The sequence below is a fragment of the Hibiscus syriacus genome, unplaced genomic scaffold (assembly GCF_006381635.1).
Source record: "Hibiscus syriacus cultivar Baekdansim isolate YM2019G1 unplaced genomic scaffold, ASM638163v2 tig00110198_pilon, whole genome shotgun sequence".
Classification (NCBI taxonomy): Eukaryota; Viridiplantae; Streptophyta; class Magnoliopsida; order Malvales; family Malvaceae; genus Hibiscus; species Hibiscus syriacus.
In genome coordinates this window covers 2,056,471-2,082,277 of record NW_024062623.1, presented here as the reverse complement: position 1 = coordinate 2,082,277, position 25,807 = coordinate 2,056,471, and the positions used below count along the sequence as shown (strand labels likewise).

At 30.2% G+C, this 25,807-nt stretch overlaps 2 protein-coding genes, 1 non-coding gene and 1 pseudogene across 3 annotated transcripts; 1 reads left to right on the top strand and 3 right to left on the bottom strand.

Annotated features, from left to right (window-relative positions):
* Positions 1 to 338: 338 nt before the first annotated feature.
* LOC120218665 lies at positions 339 to 489 on the top strand. Its single transcript, XR_005525258.1, has one exon. It is a non-coding gene; the product is annotated as a U4 spliceosomal RNA (small nuclear RNA).
* Positions 490 to 899: 410 nt separating this feature from the next.
* On the bottom strand, positions 900 to 1,947 carry LOC120218642 (glutathione S-transferase F8, chloroplastic-like). The gene is made up of 3 exons (XM_039215571.1): positions 1,734 to 1,947; positions 1,604 to 1,652; positions 900 to 1,531 (listed from the first exon to the last, which is right to left on the bottom strand). The coding sequence occupies exons 1-3, from the start codon at positions 1,884 to 1,886 to the stop codon at positions 1,074 to 1,076; spliced, it is 660 nt and encodes a 219-aa protein (XP_039071502.1). The 5' UTR covers positions 1,887 to 1,947; the 3' UTR covers positions 900 to 1,073.
* A 6,619-nt stretch (positions 1,948 to 8,566) lies between these two features.
* On the bottom strand, positions 8,567 to 8,988 carry LOC120218356 (annotated as a pseudogene).
* Positions 8,989 to 17,460: 8,472 nt separating this feature from the next.
* LOC120218360 lies at positions 17,461 to 18,336 on the bottom strand. The gene has a single exon (XM_039215317.1). The coding sequence runs from the start codon at positions 18,286 to 18,288 to the stop codon at positions 17,614 to 17,616; it is 675 nt and encodes a 224-aa protein (XP_039071248.1). The 5' UTR covers positions 18,289 to 18,336; the 3' UTR covers positions 17,461 to 17,613.
* Between the last annotated feature and the right edge of the window lie 7,471 nt (positions 18,337 to 25,807).

Here is a 25,807-nt window from a genome sequence, read left to right as displayed (position 1 = left end):
TCTCTCTTTGTAATATTTCCTCTATTAGTGAAATATTTTGGTGTTCTCTTTTATGTCTATTTAATAGCTATTGTCGGGTATAGTTGTTGTCAATTATTGTCCTATTAAAATTACTTGTCTTGGTAGTTCTGTCTAAGGAAAGTGGGTTTTAAGAGGGACCATTGTGACCCCTCCTCTTTCCTGGGAATCTACCTTGGAGTGATTTTTAGTACAATCGTTTTCACACTAGTCACCTAGATAATAGTTTTCAAAGTAAATCTGTTATTGGTGGAAATTAACCCGAATTTCACAACAGTTGGTAACTTATATAAAAGAAGATGGGGAGGATATTTCAAAGTATCTTTGCGCTGGGGGCACTGACGCAGCTCATGAGGTTCTAACCGAGGCGCGTCTATTGCTGGTTGAAAACTATTTCCAAACCCCCTCTTAGGCCTTGGCTTGTCCTGGGCCTTAGAGAATTTCTGGAAGGGCTCCCTTCGGGGTAAAGCCCCGCAATCTTAGTTTTAAGTTCTACATGCCGTTTCGTTCATGGACAGTGTCTTAACGATTTGTATGCCTAGTTAGATGTTTGTCTAAATGCCTAGCTGAAAGAGAGATGCTTGGCCACTTTGAACACAGTAGCAGTTTCCATCAAATTTGAGGATATAGCTTTCTCCGCGGTGTTGCTGTGGTTCTCTTCCTCCTTCGCCCCTAGCTCCATTTCTCTATTACACTATACCTTTAATTGTTTCAGTTTTTACAGGTGAAAAATTCAATATCTTTCAGATGAATTGTGTTTTGACATTTGGTGATCCAATCTCATAAAAATTGGTGGTTTGAATTTAGGAAACTTACACCCTTAATTCTCTTGGGGTCCACTTCAGCTCAATTTGAAATGAAAATAATGACAGGAGATGATAAAAGGAAGAAACAATCTCTAGTGACGGATTATTAATTATATGTTTAACTCTCAAAACCGACGACATGGAAATCCAAAGAGTAAACGACAAGACCCAAATATTGCAAATCCCTCTGCTAGCGTAATTGAAATTCAACAAGGCAACCATGTAAGAAAAGCAAAGGAAACCATGGTTCTAAGTGCTCTGCTTCTGCATATCAACTACCTTCTTCCACGAATCACGGCTCGAAATCTCACCCCACCACCTCCCCACATTCTTCTTGGAAGTGAACATCTCTCCCCTGTCAGTAGCAGTCACCAAATAATGAGCGTTGGGCAAGTGCGAAAGATCGGCTAAAGAGAACTCATCCCCCGCCAAGAACCGACTTTCTCCCAGCCTCTTCTCGTACACCTCCAGCACTTTTTCCAGCTTCGTCTCATTTTGGCTGATTAGGGATTCGTCTTGCTTAAGCTTCATCCGGGGCGCAAACGCTAGTTGGAACACCAGAACTGAGCTCGGGGGGTTAAAGCTCTGCCCTTCAGCCTCCACCCATTGATCTATGGAAGCTTTAGCCAATGGGTTTGTTCCGTAAAGCCCTTTGTTCCCCTTCTCTGCATACTTTTCACATACGTACCTGCAAATTGCCCTGGACTCTACAATCCACAAACCCAGATTTTAGCCGGGCGGAATTACAGTAAACAGAAAGGCAAGCTGAGAATGATTACCAAAGAGAGAGATGGCTTCGTCTTGGAAAGCCGGCACTTGACCAAAGGGCTGTTTAAAGAAAAACCCAAAATTCAGTGAGCTTAAATGAGTTTAGTAAAATAAAAGGAAGCGCAAAATGAAAGAATGGACCTGTATCTTGAGAAAATCGGGGCTCTTGTGCTCGCCTTTGGCCATGTTAACGGGGATAAGCTGGAATGGAACATCTTTCTCGATGAGACAAGCTAAGACTCTAGATACTGCGGTGGACAATGGGGGGCCGTGCACTTTCACCGGAGTTGCCATTAGGAAATGCCGTCGACTCTAGTGCTTGTGTGCGTTGGTCCAGTCTCCACCATATAAAAGAGTTTTCACCTCATCCTTTTTCACTTTATCCCTTGCTTAATGTGTTCAGTTAAGTGGGTCCTTGACTCCTTGTAGGGTAGAGCAAAGTCATAAAAGAGAAGGTAAATGGGTGATATGTACCGACAGGGTTATGGGCTATGTTGGGCTACGTTTGTTGTTTTTTTTAACATAATGTTTAAAGAAATCTTAAAACGTTTGATTAATAATTGTTTTAATTTTAATTTTTAGTATTTTGACACTTTAATTTTTATTTTAAGATAAAATAATTTTTAAATGCAATTAATTAGTTATTTTAGTTTTTATTCTGTTTTTAGAGTATTTAGACTCCCAACATTTTATTTTAGGATAAATAAGTCTATTTTTGGAGCATTACAGTTTATTAGTTAACAATTTTCATCTATCGAAAGATTTTTTTTACCTCAAAATAAAACGTTAATGGTCAAAATGTTTCAAAAAATTATGATAAATTTACTTATTACCGTGGTAAAAATAGTATATTATTAACCGAATAATTAATTAGCTTATTACCGTGGTAAATTTGCTGATCCCACCAAGATAACTAATCACAAATATTTTTAGATCCGCATACTCTATACATTGGTTAATAATTAATAATTTCCCCAAGTTATTAAACAACCCTAAACTTTCTCTAACCTCATTTACTGCATTCTAGATGTAAACGATGACGTTAAATGACTCAAATCTCATTTAAAGTACCTCTTCGTAAGTAAGTAGGGGTATGAGTTTCATAATGCTAATGTGACCATGAATTACACTATGATATTTATTTTTATTTGTATTCTCGATGCATCTTTTGTTCGGGACTATACCTGCTAGCATGCTCAAATGGTGAATGCATGTAGTATGTATAGTTGTTTATGTGACATTAAGGTTGTGACCTCAATATTCGAAATTAGTTTTCGTATGCAAGTTCTTAGGTGCCACTTTGAGGAGTTCATCACCATACTGTAAATTCCAGACTGATCAAGTTATCAGAGCACATCTCGAGTATTTAGTGAACATGTATTTTCATAGACCTTAGGTGTAATTGAGTCGTAACTCTATTTTGATAAACTCTTGTATTTTGAGATGTATTATTAGGAGCTCCCCATTTTATAAACTTATATTATACTTATGTTTTAAACCATGAGTTTTGTTGATGTTTCATACTAGGACTCGTAAGCTACATATATAATTCTAATCCTACCTAGAGGGGAGGGAGAAGGAAAACTCTAAAGGAAGGAAGAGTGATGCTCCTAGTAGATCTAGATCACATGATTTAAAGAAATATGATGAAACAAGAGTAGTCATGACTCGTAAGTTTGAATATAGAAAAAATAGTTTTAAATTAATTTAAGTAGTATGTTTTGTATATAGAGATGAATACGAGATCTGAATTTAATAGATTTTAATTCGGTTTGAATATATGAGATAATATTTTTTTAATTTAGATTTGATTCGTATTATCCCTTATTGTATATCTTATTGTCATTGGACGCAGAGTATTATGTCATCTTCTTAATGGAGGGATAGAATATAGTATTATTGGCATTATTTTTCTTTGAAATTTTGTAGTTTAAAAATAACTGAGAGAAATTCATATATTAAAATATTTGTCATCTTCTTTGTGTGTGCTTAGTAAACTATTGGGTTACGATTGTATCATAGACGACGATTTTGACCCAATCATGTCTACCTTTTTATTTCTTTATTCAATAGCATGTCCCTTCACATCACTATTTCCTTTTTTATTTTAAGATATAATGATAGGTCTATTCTTTAATATTTACATTTTCCGTTAATTTAGTTTATTTCTATAATGTTATTTTCTAATTTTAATATTGTGATACCTACATGTACCATAAGAAAAATATTGTGATAACTATTTTAAACACTAATTATTATATATATTCTGTAAATAAATAATTTAAAAATATAATAATATTCAAAAAAAAATTATTAACGATGTGGTAAATGTGCAATAACATATAAATTATCATGTTTATATTATTAAAAGCTTAATGTTTTAATTTAAGTAAAAGAATAGTAATCTAACAAATAATCATTCAATTAGTTCGTTAAGTAAAATCATATATTTGAATTTTAAAATTGTAGATGATGTAAATTAAGTTGAAAGAATTGTCCTAAATTGAACTTCTACATTATAAGAATTGTCCTATAAGAAATCATCTCGATTATTAAAAATTATAAAATAATATTTTGATTATAGGGTATTGTTTTGTTAAGTTATGACTATTAAAAGTTACTATATGATTACTCGATATTCATGTATTTCAAACTTGTCATTTTAAAAAAAAAAAATATTAGTTGTGGTATTAGTTGAATATTAACTTATTGACTAAGATATGATGGATATGAACCACTTGAATTGTATTTTGTGGATTGACTCTTCATTTACATTATGTCGACGAGTCAGTGCTTGAAACATTATGTTGTTAAATTAGTGATTGAAAAAAGGCAATGTCAATAAGCATCATTAAAATATGATTTTATCATATCCTAATTAATAAATTAATGTTTAGCTCAAAATTAACATTAATTTTTAACGAAAAAGTATGAGTCTAAAACATACTAATAGTCGAGTGACTATTAGACTCAACAAAATAACTCACATAATTAAAAAATTATTTTGTAATTTTTAATAATCGAACAACTCAACAAAATAATAACATATATTTAGACAACTATTTATGTACTTTTATCCTATTTGGAAATCCATGTCTCAAAAGTATATCACTTGTTGGTTTTGGGTGTAGATAAACTTATATGAATCTACTGCATTCATCCAAGTCTCCTTGGACGAAGGGTTGCCAAAGGATTCCATGGAAAAAAAATTCAAAAAATGAGAATCACAGAAGACAACTTATGGGATTCATTGAGGAGCAGAAACCCATGTTCGATTTGCCTTGAGGTTTTCCTTTTCCCCACTTTTGTTTTGAAGTTCATCAATGATTGGTTTTCCATTGATGATTTCAAATATTGCAGGAGTTTTTACAGTGAGAAACAGTTCATAGGTTGCCACAATGTCACCATATGTTCCACGTTTCGTGTCTTCAAAAGTGGGTGAGAGCCCATAAATCTTCTTGCCCTTTGTGCAGGAGAAAATTTTGGCTTTCTACTCATGTAGTACAAGCTCCACTAACTAGGAAATCAGTTTTAATTTTATGTAGTAAAAGATATTAATATAATATGAAACCTCATATGAAAAAATTAATAAAATAATTGAGAGTGGCCAAAACAAGAACAACTCAAAAGTTGAATGATTAAATTGAAAAATTTTAATTTTAGTGACCAAAATAAGAGTAAAAAGATAATTAAATGATAAATAATATAATTTATTTTCTTTATAACTATCATTTGTGGGAATATTTGGTTGAGTTTTCAAACTTTTCTGTGTATAACCTTATTTATTCTGAACTCACTCGTTTACATGCAATTTTTCTAGAAAATAACATTTGATTGATGTAATCAGTTCATCTTTATTTTATAGACTCTCGCTATAATCTGGGGTATTTTATTTAATAAAATAAATTAGTTTAAAAATTGTTAATTTGAATTAATTGTCTGAATGCTTTACACTGCAGGCCAAAGGTTATTTTGCCATACTCAGATCTTCGATCTTCATACAAATAAAAACTGATCATACTATTTACTGCGGTAACTAAACCTCATGATTTTACCCCAAGTTAGAATTGCGATTCACAATGGTAAAAAAACTCGAACCCGACGGGAAAACCGAAAACGAATTAAACGGAATGGGAAAAATCGTTTATGCTAAACGGGGACGGGGACGGGGAAAAACTGTTTATGTTAAACGGGGACGGGGACGGGTTTAGTAATCCCGCCCCGATTACCCGGCCTGATACCCGGCCCGATAAATATTAAAAATAATTATTATATATATATAATATTAATTAATTTAATTTAATTTATATATATATATATATATAATATTTATATATTTAATTTAAATATATATACCGGCCCGATACCCGTTTAAATAACCGTTTATGCTAAACGATATACTCGTTTCCCCGCGCTTTTCCCGATTACCCGATGGAAATCCCCGTTTAAATTCTCGCGGTTTTTTAAACGGGATATATAAGTTTTTTAAATGGGGACGGGGACGGAGACCAATACCCGGCCCGAACCCGGCTCGTTGCCATCCCTATTCACAACGCATTCCTTGTTGTTGTATGTAGATCTGGAGAGTCAAAATCTATTGAATCACTTGGGTATGACCAACATATAACTATTACTAAATCTAATAACACTAATATTTTAAACAAATGATTGTATGAAAAGCTTACATCGGATTAACATATGTCATTTTATTTTAAATTATATCATCTAATTAAATTTATAAAATAAGTCAACTTTATAAAGCATTGTATTAATGACAAAATATAATTCAACAATTTATGAATGATTGTATTAATGAACGGTTGAGTTTTTTAAAAACTTGATTTTTTTACTGAAATGGAATCAATTAATTTATTAAAGAATATTAAATATTCAAAATTATAACGAAGGTTTACAAAAAAAATCGTAAATTAAACATATAAGTAGAACATTCTCCAATAATTATTAATACAATAAACTAGTTACTTGAGATTATATAATAAGAACCATACAAGAAAAATATAAAGAATCCATATAAAAAAACTCAAACAAAAAGTAGATACAAACAAATCTGATTGCATCGGTAAACGAACCGAAACGGATGATCAAACTATTGAATGATCATTGACAAATGCTAGTCAAAATGAAGCCTCGTGATAAAACTATATACGAATGCAGATTATGTATCAAAATCCAATCCGAAAATTCAAAGCCAGAAAATCAACAAAATAACAAATGTCATCCTATCGATCGTGATGATGTTAAATCAAATATAAGAAAAATAAATGACAAGTACATACAATCAAACAATAAAGAAAACAAAAAACATACCAAAAGACAAATAAAAACGTGTAATAAAAACATCGAAAAATATTTCATAAAAAATGAATTATTATAAAAATAAATAAAGATACGAAATAATGGAATAAAAAAAATATCTGCACACAACGACCATGACTATTTTTTTATATATAAAAATTTGATTAAATGATATGAATTAAATACAAATGATATATATAGATTTGTAACAATTGTTTGATTCAAACCTTTTTCAATTTCTCCAAGTCCAACCATCAAGATTTATTTACCATTTTTTAAAATAGAAACCGACGTAACCATCTTCCTTTCATGCTAAATAATTACTAATTGATGTATTTTGACTGGGACTTGCACCAGAATTAGGTTTAGGAGTGTCAAGAAAGTTGTACTTAATCAAATTACACATAGTGGTTTGAAATAGAAAAATGAAAGTAAAGTACAACCACGAGCCATGACCCAATCCAATTGGACCAGGTCAGGGTCAGTCAGCTAATGCCGAGTAGTCACCCATCCAAGAAAAATTGCTTATTTCATTTGGAATCTGAACTGCCGGTGCTTTTTTACTTAAATTGGTACCTTTTAAAAATTATATAGAGAAATATCACCCTAGTTAATTTATTAACCATTATTTTATTTAAGAAATATTAGATTTGCTTGTAAGATGTTTAAGGTACAACTAACAGACTGTATCGCTACCGATAAATGTTGATAAAAGTGTTTGAGATTTAAGAATTTGAGTAATCTGTAATTCTTATATAAATTTCAATCAAGTCTTAGTTATGCCATGACCCTAAACAAAATAACTACCTTTTACTTTTTTTTTTGTAAAAAAAGAATAGATTCCTTCTCTACTGGGTTAAGATCAGCAAACCTACTTATTACCTAAACATAAAACAAACATTAGAATTAAGATTTTATATTAAGAATGAATCTATAAAATTTTAGAGAAAGAAAAAAACAGGTTGTTAATATAAAATTTATAAAAGTATTTAATTATATAATAATTTAAAAAATAAATTAATATCCTCTGTTAACCATCTCGGTACATCCCTGACCCGAGCAGAACAAAGTAAGCTAAAACCGTGGTCATACTTGACCTCTGGAAAGTGGACATAGTTGCAAATTTGGTACTACTGCACTTGCTGCTATGTAAAAGAAAACACACCAAAAAGAGAAAAAGGAAAGCCAAAGAAACATGACTTAGATTCTAACTGTTTTGTACGAACAACTACAACAGCTGTATCAGTGCATCAGTTTTCCCCCCAGAATATTCTTATTTTCCGGGAAAATCTGTGATAATGTCACTCCAACTCCAACCCTTCATCTTCTAATATCGACCCTGTTATAAGTTCAATACCCCTTCTCAGAATCTTCCTCCTTTGTAGAAAAATGCTATGTTCCATGTCGGTAGACGGAGCAAAAAGCCATGGAAACTCGCCTCCACCACTGTTTCCGTTTAGGAAAAAAGCAAACTTTGGGTTGGTGAAAAGAAAAAGCAATGGAAATGGTTTTATTCACAAAGCATCTTCCATTTGTTTTGTTATTTTTATAACTTATACACACTACTACAACTTTATTCCTCACAATCAGAATTCAAGAAAATTAAAAAAGCAAAATCCAAACACAACCTTTTATCTTACAGCTCCAAAAACTCAAAATCTCCCCTTTTTTACTTACAGAGAACCGTATGGAATTTGTGAGGTAGCCTGAACCGGACCTGAGAAGCCGGCGAACGAACCGCCACACCGTGCCAGCAAATCCCACCCTTGCACATCTCGTGAACGTGGACGGAAGGGGATTGATCACGGGAAATGGCGTAGGTGACTTTACGAGTGACGTCCCACGTGAGGGTGCCGACTAAGATCAAACCCACCACCGCGCTCGACACAATCAACACAAACCCACCGCCGAAGCTCCCCCGCATACTAAACCATACGCCTTTATCCCCACTATCACCGCCACGTAGATCATCATTAAATTCCCAATCACGGCATCCGATATCGCCATGTAACTCGGTGCAATAGCTGAAACAGCTCACTGGAGGAGGGGGAGGCGTGGGGCTGGTGAAGATAAAAGAAAATGAATAGGGTGGAATGAGAGAGGATTTAAAGGAGTTGAATGAGTCGGGTAGGGATTCGGGTTCGGGTTCAACCTTTCTTTAGCAATAAATAATGACTAAAAAATATATGAAAATAGAATTTAGAGCTTATCTTTTTCAATGTCTCGTTTTCTTTGGGAGAGCGAAAGTGGAAGATGGTATCAAGTTTTTGTCACACCACCCGATTCTTTCTTCCAATAATGCTACGCCACGTTTCTCTTATTTGTTCTTGCGAATTGTGATATTAAAAAAATTATTATATTAGTTCAACTAGTAAATATTTTAATATCGTTTAAATAATGTTTTTAGTTTGAGTCTTTATGTATATGTATGTAGAAAATTTTTGGTAGTAGATTAAATCACAAAATTATATGTACGACACATGTATGATTAGATTAGTTAAAGCAAAATATATATATATATATATATATATATATATATATATATATCATGTTATTTATGATTTTAACTAATAAAACTTATTTATCTCACGTTTTTATATATTATTAGGTAACTTTGATTGAATTTGAGGGACGACCGAATCTCAAAGCTAAGGAAATGTTTGTGTTTTTGCTTGAAGTTTCTATTTAATTAGCTGTGGGGATGGGGGGACTATTTAGTTTTTCAAGTTGGTCCATCATTGTTGCGGGAGACATTTTATTTTACCAATATCATGTTTATATAATTTTATTAATAGATAAATTATACAATTTTTCACCAAACTTTTAAATGTTGTCTTATTTTAGTAATTGAATTATCAAAAGTTTTACTTCTAGCACACAACATTCCAATTTTTTTTCATTGAACCTTTAAATTATTAACATGTGAATAACGTTACATTTTTGTACTATGTCAAAGATAAAACTTTTTATTTAATTTTATTTGATATTATAATTTCTTTATTTTTTCCTCGTTTTATTTTCAATGAATTTAGAGCTTTTTTTTCTTATCTATTTTTAGATTTTACAAGGGAACTATCATTCTTTGACGTATTTTATGATCATTTTAGACACGACGAATTTGCATCATCGACTTAGATATTCTCAAAATCTTTTAAATATTCATGACATTAAACACAAAATATACATCATTTTTTTAAGTTGGGGATTTGACCAAATTGAAAGGTTTGGAATGCTAGTCTAAAAATTCAACAATAAGAAGCATTCTTCCAAGAACACAAATAATGTATCTTGAAATTAGTCTTACCGAACAGTCTTTGGTGTAGATTAGAGTATTAGAATATAGAAGATTTGGATAGATCCTTATTGATCTTGAGTAGTTTTCATGAAAAATCGAATCAAGGACGAAGAAAAATAAGATAAATATGAATATTTTGATATCAATTTTGTACGAACAACAATAGATGAAATTGAAAAATAGCAACGATCGAAGGAATTTAGGGTTTTTGCAGAAACAAAATGGGGAAAGAAATAACCATGTCATCAAAAAATTAATGATTTACGATCTGATGTCCAGAAAAAAGAATCCAAAAAGTTCAATGATATAATTGATTACAACACAATAATCAAAATGAGAAAATATCTAAAATTAAGTGATAAATGATTTATATATAAATTCATTATTCATGTATTTGAATCCCAATAAATATTTTTATTTGTTTTATTTTAAAAAGTATTATTATATAAAAGCACAAAAAATACTCTTATAAGAATATTTATTATATTTTAATATAGATATTTAAATATTTAAATGGATATAATTTATTGAGCGGTCGTAGTAGGTAAATAGAAAATTGTTATTTATAGATGATTTAGATTTGAGCAATTGGATTTACATGGTATATATATGTGTTATAATAGACTAAGAACGTTTTGAACAAATAGTAAATGATAATCATCCCAACTTATTCATAAAAAAATATTTAAATGGATAGAAAAACAACATAAGTGTCAAAGTGAACCAATAAGTCAAATTCAAATACCAATTTAAATTAAAATGTCAAATTCAAATACTTAATTATATAAATAAAATTTTCAAATACCAAATTAAACTTGAAGCACAATTCATATACCAAAATATATTTACCTTTTTTTAATAATAAAAATTAGGGTAAAGTAGAGAAATGGTCCCTAGATCATAGAATGCTACTTTGTTAAGTCCCTCAACTATTAAAAGTTATAAAATGATCACCGACTATTCATATATTTTAAACTCATCCTTTTTATTAAAAAAATGGTGATCCTTTAGATGGACGTTAACATGTTGACTGTGATATGATAAAATTTGATCCCAGAATCTCAAACGACTATACACCTCAAACGGTTATGAGATCAGATTTTATGATATCTCAGTCAGTATGTTAATGTTCAGCTAAGACAACTGTCAATTTTTTAAAGAAAAATTACGAGTTTGGAAAATATAAATAATCGAGTGATCATTTTTTAACTTTTAATAGTCGAGAGACTCAACAAAGCAACGCTCTATAGTCGGGAGATCATTTTGTAACTTTTAATAATAATGAGACTCAACAAAATAATGCTCTATAATCGGGGGACATTTGTGTACTTTACCCTAAAAATTAAAGCCAATTAGTGATGGTTAAATTTGTGTTAAAGTGCAATGCATTAAACCATGGTTAATTAATAAAAAAAGGTTGATATCCCATAATGATTGTGCCGTCCTCGAAAGCCGTAAAGTAAAGGCAACCAAGGCTTTGGAAAATTGAGGTCCATGAACATATATGCATTTCTTATGTTCATGAACCACAATTAATGTGTATTATAAAAAAATTATACCCAATGTATATAGTTTGGTTAATACTTTTTAAAAAATTTAAATTTAAATTTAAATATGTTTAAATATAATTATTTTTGAAAAAAATACTATTCTTGTTTCGATATATGTGTTGTATGAGTATATGCTTTGTTTTTATTACGAAAATTTAAAAAAAAATAATCATAATTTGAATATTTGTATGATTTTAATATTTAAAATTTAGACAGTTATATAATATCAATCTCTATTTCTCGTTAATATCAATGATTAATAATTGAAAATTAATACAAAAACTATAATATTTATATATGTAAAATATCATAAGAATAAAAAAAATTTCAAATCATAATTTGATAATTGTAAAATACTAAAAAAATATACGTTTATTTAAAAGATGGAAATGTCAAACATCTGTATTTTCATTTATACTCATAAGATTCAATAATAAAAATATTTATAATATAATGTTACTCATAATATCCTATATTACCGACGGATGAATTGGTGTCGGCTTGTGTTTTAGACTGAGTGGAGATAACAAAATTATGGAAGTATTTTAGATATTTTTTAAAAAAAAGTTAAAAACGTTAAAAAAATTAAATTGAACTTTGGTAAATAATTTAGAAATTAAATTAAATATTAACCTTTTAGTTAATATGTCACATCGTCAACTTAATATGAGCTCACAATAACATTATTATTATTTTATAAATCATAAATTTTAGTAATAATATAATTTTTTTGAATTTTAATTGTGAAAAAAGAAACTAGTCCAAATATAGGTGATCATTGATATAATTTACACTTAGATATTGAATAAAAACAATAAAAATAAAATATATAATAGAATTTTATGAATAATTTAAAAATATATATAATTTGTATTAAAATAATATTATTATTTTAATATTTGTACCGAATAGAGTGTGGATTTTTATCTTAGAATTTGGATCAGGTAAAATCTCTCGAAACCTAGGTTGGGTGTCAGATGAGAGATAGAATACTCAAATTAGATTTGAATCGATAAAAAATATGATTCGACTCAATTCAAGAACATCCTTTCAATTCACATAACTAATAAGTTCAATTTTATTTTCTTTAATTTTTATATTTTAAAAACAAAATAGATCGTTGAATTTTGTAATAATCAAATGCTTAAATGAAAATGAAGGAAGCATTTAAGAACCCAAAATAAGTTGATATAGACTATAGTGAGGGACCACCACATTATTCCAATCGGGAGGGTGTCGAGCAATTCCTCAAGTAACTACCAAACTTAAATGCTTAATGCTGAAACTTGAAATTTCATTGACTCTAACATTAACTCTGTTGAGTGTTTATTTACAATTAACTAATGTTTTTATTACTAACGGAGTTGTTTTAAGTGGTAAGCAGTTTAATATCGCTTAAGTAAGTTTTGAGTTTGAATCCTTATATACGTAAAAAAACTCTCGTTAAGAGATTCACCCAGCAAAATTAGATTTGTGATACGGGTCGGTTCGGATTAGTTAAAGCAAAACCTTAAAGAGCCAAAAGAAAAAAAAAACTAATGAATTCATGAAAGGCTCAAATTTAGAATTATCTCCTTCCATTGTTTTAACGATTTAAATAGCGGTCTACTACCATAATGATAGCCACTATATAGTGATAACAATGTCATTTAAAATTGTTAGCGTATGATTATCATATTTATAGTATATCATAATAGCATTTGTTATGTCCACAGTAATAATAAACACAACACAAACTGAAAATATCACAATCATAATTTGAATAATTGGTTTTAACATTAATATTTTTCATCCTTCTTACCGAAGGAAACTAGGTGATAATATCAGATATAACTTGTAAGGCTAATTATCTTTATCAGAAATCACATAACACATTAACTTAATCAAATTCTTTAACTCAGTGCCTCAATATTCGACGATACATATCATTTTAATCAAATTACTTAGAATTAAACATCATGCAAGAAAATGATTATTTCTTAGCATCTGGTTTATACATAAGTGGAAGGTTAAAGATGAAAATCATAAGAGGCATGGATGTTAACATGAAATGCTTGTCATTTTGTCATCACTTTTAGATCATGACAACAAGTAAAACAGAAAGCAATTATATCACAGAAATTCCCAGAATACCGTTTAAGACGCGGGACTATACAGGATGCCTTCTACTGCTTCGAAAAGGTGACGGCGATAGAGAATCATGCAACAAGGAGCTGACAGTTTGATTTGTTATTGTTTTCCTTTGGAGCTTTGTCAGACTCCAATCTTCCATTGATCATAACATCGAGCAAATACCATTTGATTTGTTCTTGTTTTCCTTTGGAGGCTAGAGTACTACCTTAATGGCTGAATCAAAGACCGCCTTCACATTCTGTAGCAACAAGATTCCATCAGAAATAAAGGGCTTCATCATAATTTTTCGATTAAAAATTACGAAGAATATTTAACCTGCTGTGTTTTTTAACTACACTCGACGTAGGCAGGAACTCCTATCTGTTTATTCAACTCCTCTCCCTTCATGAAGAAGTGATGCATGATCAATATTTAAAACAAGGGTAACAGAGTCTCATTGAATAATAGTAATAGTACTAGCAATGGTGTTGATGCTGATGTTAAAACAAGCACTTGAATTGTAGAAATGGGTGTTGAAGCAGGATGGTGTATAAAGTATTGCTCATCATCTCGGATATCTGTAATTATAGGAAAAACTTTATCACTTAGGGAATCAAGCCTGTTGCGATTAATAAACACGACCATAGCAAACATATTCAAGGATGCCATTATCAAAAGAGTAAAAATCATACCAAGCTTAGTTTCGACCAGAACTATTGGAACACCAGGTGCATAATGCTTCAATTCAGGAAACCACTGAAACAAAAAGTAACAAATAGCATTCACATGCCACTACAGAGAAATCTCACACTGCACAACAAAATTATATTCTAAATGCAGAAGATATTCAGGGTTTAAACCTTCTTGGCAACATTTTCATAACTGGCCTTGCTGATGAGAGAAAATGCAAAGATAAACATATCAGCCCCACGATAGCTCAATGGTCTTAATCTGTTGTAATCTTTCTGACCTGTTCCAAGGCAACAATTTCAAACCCAAGCAACAATTGGGTCATCATTTTCATAACGTGTCCTAAATCTTTGTTTATGCAAAAGACAACACCTCCTCAATCACTGATCGACCGCAATCGGGTCATTATTACCTAAAAGCTTCAACTAAATTTTGCTTTAGATATTATCCCATGGACTTCATTCCAGTCTTTTTAGCAATAGTACATGCTGTGATGAATGAAAAGCCTGACGAATCTTATATATAATACCTCGTTGTTACCCTCTGAAGTGTCTAGTCTGCTGTTAAATATAATCAAACATGATAAACAACATTTCACGTGTGTGTAATAATTAGTGTTTGTAGTCCAACAGTTAGGATAAGTGCCCTCCAAGCAATAGACCTGGGTTTGACTCCTGGCAAACGCAAGATTGTTTTGTTTTGTTGACCAATATGTTTTTTGTTCTTACGTAGTAAGCTTAATTTTTTTTATGGAAATCCAGAATTTTGTTTTAATAATTCATAGTAACCCAGATTATGTTTGAATCTGCAAATCCATTTTACGATTAATAATAAAGAAATTTCAATTTACTAATTCACATTAAATACATAATATATTTTATTAAATAATGATTCAATTGACCAAATGAACCATAAATAAATGAATCAAAATTGAATGAATAAATTTAAAAAGATATTTTTAAAGTGTTTCTACTATGTTATATTCTTATTTCTATATATATATATATATATATTGTTATTACTTTCTCTACTATGTTATATTATACTAACATATAACAAAAGGGGAAGAAGTAACTCAAATGAGAACATATTTTTCAAATCCTAAAATTATAGCTTAAATTTTTAATAAATTCATAATTTCTTTTATTATTTTTTAAAGGGATCATTTTTCAAAAATAATTTTTGAAATTTTTTATTATATCAGAAAAGGGAGATTGTATGATTAATATTTTGATATAACAAATAACTGTAAAAATTAATTTTAGACTTAATCAAATTTGTTAAAAATTGTTCAAAAATAATTCAAAGTTCAAATTAACTTGAAAATATGTTTTAAATGTTTTCCAACTTAGTCGAACATTTTTCAAAAATATACTCGACCGTTTTTATGCTTTAAAGTTGAGTTTCCAAGAGTTTTTTTTTTGCTCAAAGGTTCGATCTTCTAGCAAAATGATCAATCCCCTTGAGCAAAGATCGATTCCTTAGATTCTGGTAGCCATTGATTAATCCCTTCACCTCAAGGATCGATCCCTTCACCAAAATGATCGTTCCTTCAATGAAAAGGATGATCTATTCCCTAAAGGATCGATCCCTTTTTGGCAACAATCGAATTATTTGAAAAATGAACGATCTCTTTCACCAAAAGATTGATCCCTTGTGCATTAAATATGATTTTTGGTTGTAGGTAACAACTATAATGATCTCCAACGGCTCTAAATGACTAGAATTCTTATAGAATTCATAAAATCAAGGTCAAGGCATCTCAAGGACAACAAGAATCGTATTGAATTAGTCTACCAACATTAAAGAGTTCTATTGTGCTTAATTTGTCATATTTTGATTGTAACACACTTTCGAGTTGTATTGCTTATTTTGTTCAATTGTGATTTAGGTGAGAGCTAAATTTGTGCAAACACACTTTCTTTGTGAAATTTTTTTATTTTATTTACTTCTTTTGTATTTACTATTTGGGAAAGTGTGTATTTAAGGTTTTGGATAAAAACCTTGAAGTGATTGTAAGATTATACATTGTCCTAGAATAATATAAGCAAATCTAGTGGATTTCAGAAATTCTTAGTATAGATGTTAAGGTAGTCAATGCAGATTAATTTAGAAATTGAACTACTTTAAATCATTATGTCATATTTTTTATATTTTGGTTGCTTCCACACAAATTTTTAAAAGGATAGTTTACTCCTCTTGACGTATTTCAAAGAGTTAATATAATTACATCAATGTTTTAACATTTTGTGATAGTTTAGGTTGTTATTGGCACTGATTTAGTTGGTTGATCTTTAAGTTACTGATAAATATTATGGAATTGTGGTTCACTTGCATTGTTAGTGGCTTGTTACTGGAAGTTAGGAACGAGTAAATTGTAATTTGATGTTGAATGCGGGAAACTGTTACTATAATATTGCGTTGCTTAGTTATTGAGAGTTTGTTTCTTCATTGTCTGTCATTTCTTCTCCAAGGTTTGACATAAAACTTGAAAGCTTAACAGCTAATTTACTATGGTAGAAAGTTTTTTGAGAGTGTTTAAGAGTTAAAAGTCTTAACCATACAAAATCTAATCTGTCTACTTAACACAAACTGGGATGTTTTTGTCTTGTTTTGTTTATTTCCTGTCTTTTGTTCTCCTGTTACTTCGCACAGACGATGACAGATGTCTCTTCTTCATCCTTGTATGGACGGTGAAATACATAGAACATTTTATATAGATTTATCAAACACACGATGGAAATCTTGTGTTCCAAACCAACCAACTAAAATGGCAAAGCCTTACATATATTATGTTCACCCCAATTCAAAAAAACAAGGCGGTGATCACAATATGATCTACATTACAATACAATACTATGATCGGAAGAAAAGAGAGAAGAAGAAAGCTCAACAAACCTTAGGAGCAAGCAAACTCTCTCTTTGCTCCATCTTTTGTCTTTCCAGTTTATGACCCTCAACTTTAAAAAAACTCTGAGGCGCAAAGTGAGAAAAGGAAACGTGTCCTTTATTATTAAGGCCTTTGAAGCACCGGCGAACCAAAAACCAAACCGGACTCTCAAGGGAGACGAAGGATTCGTCGACGATTGTTGGTGACTCCATCATCATCCGCTGAAGCAGCTTCAGCGTTGCAACTAAGCTTTGGTCTAAGAGAAAAGCTAGGCAAAGGCAAGCTGCTAGGTGGTGGAGAGAGCTTAAAGATAGAACTTGAAGCCCATTCCAAATCTTTAGCTGACGCCATGAGAAAGGGCTTGTTTACAGCTTTTGTTTTTGTTGCCTCTGCTGGTGACTTGAGTTGAAGTTTCTTTGGCTCTTCTACTGGTTTAGGAGTGAGTTGTTTTGATTTTGATCTCTTTGGGTCTCTTTTTTTGTTATTTTTCACGTTAGAAGGAGACGATGAAAGGCTTCGAGTTCGAGAAGGGAGGGAACTATGGAGAGGCTTGTTAGGGAGTGGAAGGAGAGGTGGTTGCAGTTGCTTCTGATAGTTTTGATAGAATAATGGATTCAGAAGCGGAGCTGAAGGGTTGTAAGAGAAGGAAAGAGACGGCGGAGGAGCAAACAAAAGACTTTCTCCTCCTCCGCCATGGATGATGCTTGTGTTGTAAGATAGATTTTCATTTTGTTTCGAAACGAAAGCAGCTCCACTGCTGTATCTCCTTAGAATATTATTCTTGAATTGTTTGTTTGGAGAAACGGATTTCTCAGCTGTAGATGGCATAAAAATCACATCCATGATATCGGAAAACAGATTCCCGGGATGAAATATTATGATCAAAAGCCTGCAACAAAAACTTTGAGGATCTATAGGAAATCTTTACAGATTTTCTCGATGAAAAAGAAAAGAAAAGAAAAGAAGAAAATATATATATATTCTTCTTCCAAACTTTCATGTTTGTCCAAGTCTGTGCCTATTTTTATAGGAGTAATCACCTCACAGTATTCAACTTCTACTTTATTTTTCTAATTTGTTTTGTAATAAAAAGTTGAGTAAAATTGATTAGATAATACAGTGAAAAAATCCATTCACATATTTTCCATCTAGTATAAATGTTATCAGGCATGTTGAAAAACGTTATAATGATACGATAATTTTTAAAAGATAAGCGAATCATTTAACGACTTTGATAAATTTATAACATCAATTTATCAATATATATAATTTTAAAAAATTATAGTGTCATTCAAACATTTTTTTTTTAATTTTTTTATCTTTAGTACATCTTTTAATGTATACTATTACATTTATACTGTATAAGAAAATAATTTTTTAAAATACATGATATGTGATATTTAAAAAAAAATATTTGTATAATTTTGGCTAAAAAATTTTCAACCATATTTCCAAATTTACCGACAGTCGAAGACTGGGGAAACGTTGCTGGGCGGCAGCCGCCAATTCCATGTCCACCGTTGGATCGAGGGGATTCCAGCCGTTGATCACTCCCTCGGGATCTTGGTTTGAAAGGGACAAGGAAGAAATCCTAGCCATACACGTAACCCAATCGGTGGGGCCACGATTATTTTATGACCACTTCACATTATAAAATGATAAATAGTAAAGGGAAAGAATATTAAATTTATATTTTTATATTTTTGGGCAAATTGGGAAAATGCTCCTGCAATAATACAGTACATAGCCTTAAAGGGGTTTCCACGTGGCTGCATACCAGCCACTCTTGAAAATTCCTTGTTGATAATTTATTTTTCCGGTCCATGATTGGTCAGTGCCATGCACGTGATCTTCTTTCAAGTTTCCTAAATTATAAAAGGCCTATGTCCCTTTGATGTAACATATAGGAAGTGAACTTAGTACTATTATGATTTTTTTTAATTAATTACCCTACAATCTATTATTTAATTCATCAATTCATTAGTTCAAATCGATTTTTTATAAATTTATTACAAAAATGATTTTTTAATTTATTTTATTCTATTCGTAATTTATTATGATTATTATTTAAGAATAATTAAAAACTTTTAATTTAAGAATGTCAAAAATCTTCTTGACCGATAAGTTTAATGTTTTTAGATTGATTGATATTATATATCATATCATAATATTTTTAAATAATATTGTTAAAATTTTCTTAGTTTTAATAATTTTTTTTAAAATTTGAAAATAATTAGAAGTTTTGTATAAAAAGATTACACTATATGGTAATAATATCTCAAAAAATATCAAGATTGTTAAAAATATTATTTGATTCAATTTTTTTTGATTTCATAATTTAATTTAAAATTTTAATTAATTTGTTTTGAAAATTTAAATATTTCATACACTTTTAAATCAAAATATTTTTCTTGATTAATCTAAAGTAATTATATGATAATATTTATTCTGAAAATTCTTTATCATTTAATAATAAAAACTCATATACTTTTATATTTTATACTTTATGCCCTTAATTATGTAACCTTTAATTATTGAAGGGGAACATTAAGGAAGGGGAACATATTTAAAAAAAATCCGACCCGACCCTGAATATCACACTTTAAAAAATCCGAACCGAATATCAAACCTAAAAAAGCCTGATCCGAACCTGATTTTTTAAAAATATCCGACCTGATCCCGAAATTTTTTAAAAAAAATCCGACCCAAATACAAAAAGATTGATGAGGGTAGTATGGTCAAATTTCACATCCCTCCTCCAAAATATTTCAATTACATCATGTTATGGATGAAATTTACTTTACCTCCTTTGATGGAATTAAATTCCAATTCCCCCTTTGAAAACTTATATCAAACATGAGAAAGTGGTGGAATTGGATTTCAACTCCCTCTAATTCCAAGGGATTCCAACGAACCAAACGCCATCTAATGATCAATCATATGCAATTATTAATAAACAAAAAGAAAACATAAACTTGATCTGCACTTTAGTGTAATGGGCAAAAAGCCTAGTGTGAGGGCATGGGATATTTGCTCACCGTTGGGAAAATGCTGAGAAAGACTTGTGATATTTTTTTAAAATGGGACAAATTCAAGTCGTACGACACCGAAAGATATTGGGCCATCAATTCATCATACTTCCTATATTTTAGCTTTGTATTCTTCATTTCTTATGGATTAAATACTTACATAAATAGTTAGTCTTCTTAGTCTTAATTAAAAATAAATCTAATATATTTTTTTGTCAAAATAAATTTTTAGAATTTAATTTTATTATCTCTTTAAGGTCTGACTGTCAACGTCCAAAAAATGATTAAAGGATGAGATGAATGAATAGGAGGTCGATAACTGGAATAGATGTGGTGGAGGAGCAGTCTCAGTCAATATCGACGCATATACATCATATATCAAATTTGATAGTACTGGTGTATAAAACTCTTGTATTGGACTCCACGAGGCTGAAACATTCTGCATAAACGAGACCGATAACAATGACTGTGTAGACTATAGGGGTTCGAGCGGTACTGAAGAGGACAAGCTAAAACGTTTCTCTTTTCTCTGATTCTCTCTTCCTCAATTAATTGGGAGATAATGATATTGTGTCCGTGGATGTTTCCTTTTGCTAATTAATGTCTCGGGCTCAATTTGACTCAGACAATAAACACCCTTCGCCATTACTTATAAAATATGACATATAATCTTCGAAACCTGTCATGGCAAGTAGGGGTGGGAATAGGCCAGGCCAGGCCAAGTTTTAATAGGCTTGGGCCTGGCCTACAATGATTTTTGTAGGTCTAAGTCTGGCCTGTGGCCTGTCAAATGCTTTTATTTAGGCATGACCTAGCCTGTTTAACAATAAACATTTAATATTTTCAGTTTAATTATTAATTTTAGAGTAAAATCCCTATTAAGTCACTCTAACTTAGTGCATTTTACAAAGTAGTCACTCTAAATAGGCCGGTCTATCAGGCTTATAAGACTTTTTAATAGGCCTAAGCTTGATCTGTTTAATTAAATAGGCTTTTAAAAATGCATGAGCCTGACCTTTTTATTAAATAGGCCAGGCCGTAGGCTCCTGTAGGCCGGCCTGGCCTATTCCCACCCCTAATGGCAAGCCTTTGAATTACTTGTCGATCAGGTATAAGGGTATCTCATCATTCCTACGTAGCTAACCATTATGCATGCTTTCAGCCCCAATCCATGCTTGGTTTACCTCGTTTATTGACTTCATGCATATGTAGATAGTTCTGGAACATATTGCACGTATCTAAACTAATGCAACATACAATCAATCGGATGTCATTACGTATGATGTAGCCAAAAAAAATTGGTAAGGTGCATGTCATACATTCTTGATTATAATATGGTATCCACTCAAACTACCAAAAAAAAAGATTTTATTAGTATACATAAACTAATAAAATAAGTTGTATTTATTACGATATTAGTATAAAATTCGTAAATGCATACTCTGCTCTTGCTCTTTGCTCTATTATTAATTGTCATAATGTTCTTTAAGGTTTCTTTTGAAAGAAAAATCTAAGATTACCACTTATTTTAGAAAATTTTGGATTTTTGGATTAATTTGATTAATAATCGCCATCGACCTTTGGGTAATATAGGTTGAATACCTAAAAATATATTTTTAATGAACTTTTAGAAAAATCCCTTTAAAATATAAATATTGACATGTGTATTACCATAAATTTATTTTAAGGATTCGAGAGTTGATTACGCGTGATGAATTATTAGCACCGTACAACGTCTAAAATTGATTCCTAAATGTTCATATGTTTTCATAATAGTAGAAATTTACGAATTTGAATCTATATTTAAAATACGATCCTTTATCACACCATTTTTTAAAATATTTCACTCGAATTTGAAAATGATGTCGTTTCCTTAGGGAAAACAAACGAGATTTGCACATCCTATATATATTTAGAAGTTTATATCATCAAATTTTCTAATAAAAGAATATCTCCTTGATATTTACGAAAACAAAACTATGTATGATCAAAGACGAATTCATTAAAAGAATCATACGAACAAAAAAATATTGAGGCAATCTAATGACAGATTAATACGTATCATAAATGTAAATACTAAAATAAAATTTATTTAGCAAAATATAATTAAATGTAAATTCAATCAAATAATTTTATGAAATTGTACTTTAGCCATATAAAATATTTTTTCACAAATTATTCGATAGCATGACCAGTATATTTGTACAACATAAATGATGAGCCTATATGTATAATTTGTATGAGTAATAAGATATATATGTGTAATATGTAATTTTGATCAAAATATTAGTTCGGTTCGTATAGTTGTATATGTTACTATTTGATTCTGTAATACGATCACATATTACGTATACTGAAAAAATAAGATGATATCGAGTTTAAAGAAAATTTTCTGTAAAGATTAGCGGATGGATGGATAGTTAGGGACTTACTACCCTTTTATGAGTTAATATTTGTATGTATTATGTTCTCTGATTAATTTATGTTATAAGCATGATCTCTGGTTACTTTATACACATAGATACTGTACTGATTTTTCATAGCTCATTCTTCATTTTCTTCCTCTTTCGGATTGAAATTGCTCCCTATTCTCAGACTTAACATTAGCCACAGGTTCTCATGTTTAAACTATTTTTTAGTTTATGGACTTGCAATTATGTTATTAGACTTACTAGTTTTATTCTTAGAAAATAATTTGATTTTTATTAAACAATTCTTACTTAGGGAGGGGAAACAAAATTTTGCTCTTAATGTGTATTGAACTCGTAATCTAAGAGTAAAAAAATATGTCAATTAGAAACTTTTAACCACTTGCTCTAAAAATTATTGACAAACATAATTTAATTTTAAATTGTGTAACATCCTATATTTGGCCGTAACGCTTAGTCTAGGTCAAGATGTTACAAGTACTTTTAACTTGTTAATTTTGAAAATATATAAAACTACTTTAACCCTTTACATTTTAAACTACGGGCTTCATAATTAAGACATATCATTTTATTTTATCATTTTTATTCGATTATAATATTTTTTTTTAAATAGTTTTGAGTGATTATAAGGTAGTATCTATTTATATTTTTTTTAATGATTGATAATACACATTTTACAGACATAATTATTAGAATTCAATACTTTTAAAAGGAATAAATATTCATTTTACTTATAAGGTGACTCAATAGATTCTATTCAACCATAATATTTCATCATTGTTTCATCTGTGAACCCCAAAAAATTCAATACTAAAATATAAAGCTAAATTAATTGATTCGTGGCATACCTTCGTTTCAAAGGGAGGCTGCCTAACATGGGAAACCAAATTAAAGAGTGGCCGTGTAAAGCTAGCCAGCTAGCTAGCTGTATACAGCAATTGCCAAAACGGGCAGTTTCAAAAGTTTCTGCGCCATTGCAAGCCAAACCGTCCTAGCATATATTTGACGGTTGATCATATTAAAAATATTATTATGCTAATAAACTTATGGTTCTCCTTCCTCTCTCCTCTCATGCTATCTTGGATCTCAGGTTTTACATTTCCTTCTTTCACATACAACTAATATGCCACCTACTTTATTACTGAGTTAGTTCAAATATTAATTAATTTTATATCATTTAAACAAATATCGAATTCGATGCTTTATATATGTAAAAAATCCTCACTAAAAAATTCAACTACTAAAATTAAATGTGCTCGATTAAAATCTTAAAAAAGTGAGAATTAAACAAACAAAAAAATACACCACCTACTTCATCCCATTCTTTATTACATTTTCTTCTCTCTCCCTTCTTTTACACTTAAAACTTTACCTTTTTCTAATTTTCTAATATTTGATTTAAAGTTTATTATTTAATAATTAAATCATGTAAAATTTAATTTATCTTTTTTAATATTAAATTTTAAAATCTAAATATTGTAATTTAAAACTTAAAACTTACCCCTAAATTTTAAAATCTCAAACTCTAAACTCTTAAATTTTAAATATAATAGATATACTTAAAAAATAGATTATATAAAAATAATAATTTAAATAGGTTGAAATTAATGTAGGTTTTTTTCCTGTCTAAATTAATCTGGGTTTACCAGGAAATCAATAGGGACATAAAAAAAAATCAAGTTAGGTACACCGACCAAATTATTCAAGTAATGGGTTTGATGGCGTCTTCGTTCATCTTTTATGATCATTTATTACAGGCGGCCTTTAATTGTTAGGGTTTCCTCCATCAAATAATTTTCTCGACGTGAAATGTCGGGAGTAAATAAACGGCAAGAGGGTATTAAAAAAAACAGTATAAACTACACCAGGGGATATGTTTTTTTTAATAATATCATATAATTACAAAAATAGTATGTATTTATAATTTTTTTAATTATTAACAATATATATTTTATAAATATAACTACTCGAACCCCATAGGGAAGATAATGTTGGGAAAATATAATAAGTTGGAAATTTTGAGTCATATTTTTTATGGGTAAATGTGGAGATCCAAATGATAAATTTATTAACTCATATTTTACTTCATGAGACATTTACAACGGTATCTCATATGCTCGAAACATATGAATGATGAAGGATAAATTGATACTCAAAGTATGATACTTGTAAAATTAAAAAAAATTATATCTCACGTTGATATAGGATAATAAGCATGAAAAATGTTTACATACACCAACTCACACACTAATTATTGAATAACTTAGGCTGAGATTGTACCTTTTGCGTGGGAGAAATGGAGCCAAATCAAGATATTAAATTCATCAAGCATTGAGGTTGAGGGTGCACCCATACAATTTGGGCGATATAAATGTCTAGACTGGTCGAACCTTTCGGGGGTTTAGGAATGAATTAATACGTTCTAGATTAAACATAATCTCTCAACTAGTTTCCAAACATTTAATCTCTCAGGGATTGAATTTTTTAAATACTATTTTTCGATTATTTAAGATTTTTTTTACCATCTAAGATAGTTATGTTTGTAACAAATAACACTCATCAAGGGTTAGACAGTTAATTTGATCTCTTTGGGGAAATTACGGAAGGGTTTCTAAATGGGAAAAATCGATGATTTGGTTAAAAATAATAAAAGGTTAATCTGTTTAAGGCACTTTTCTATTACATTCATTAACCCAACTCAATATTTATTCCATTTTTTATATTGATTGACAGTTTGTTGTTTGGTTTGCAAGTTCTAAACAATTGACTCCACTTAATGACATGGACCCTATGATGCCTTCACCTTTAAGAAGATCACTGGAAAAACCAAATAAAAAGAAGGAAATTGGTGGAAATAGTAAGCTAAACCAACATGTAAGTTTATTTCTAAGATAAGCTTTAAAT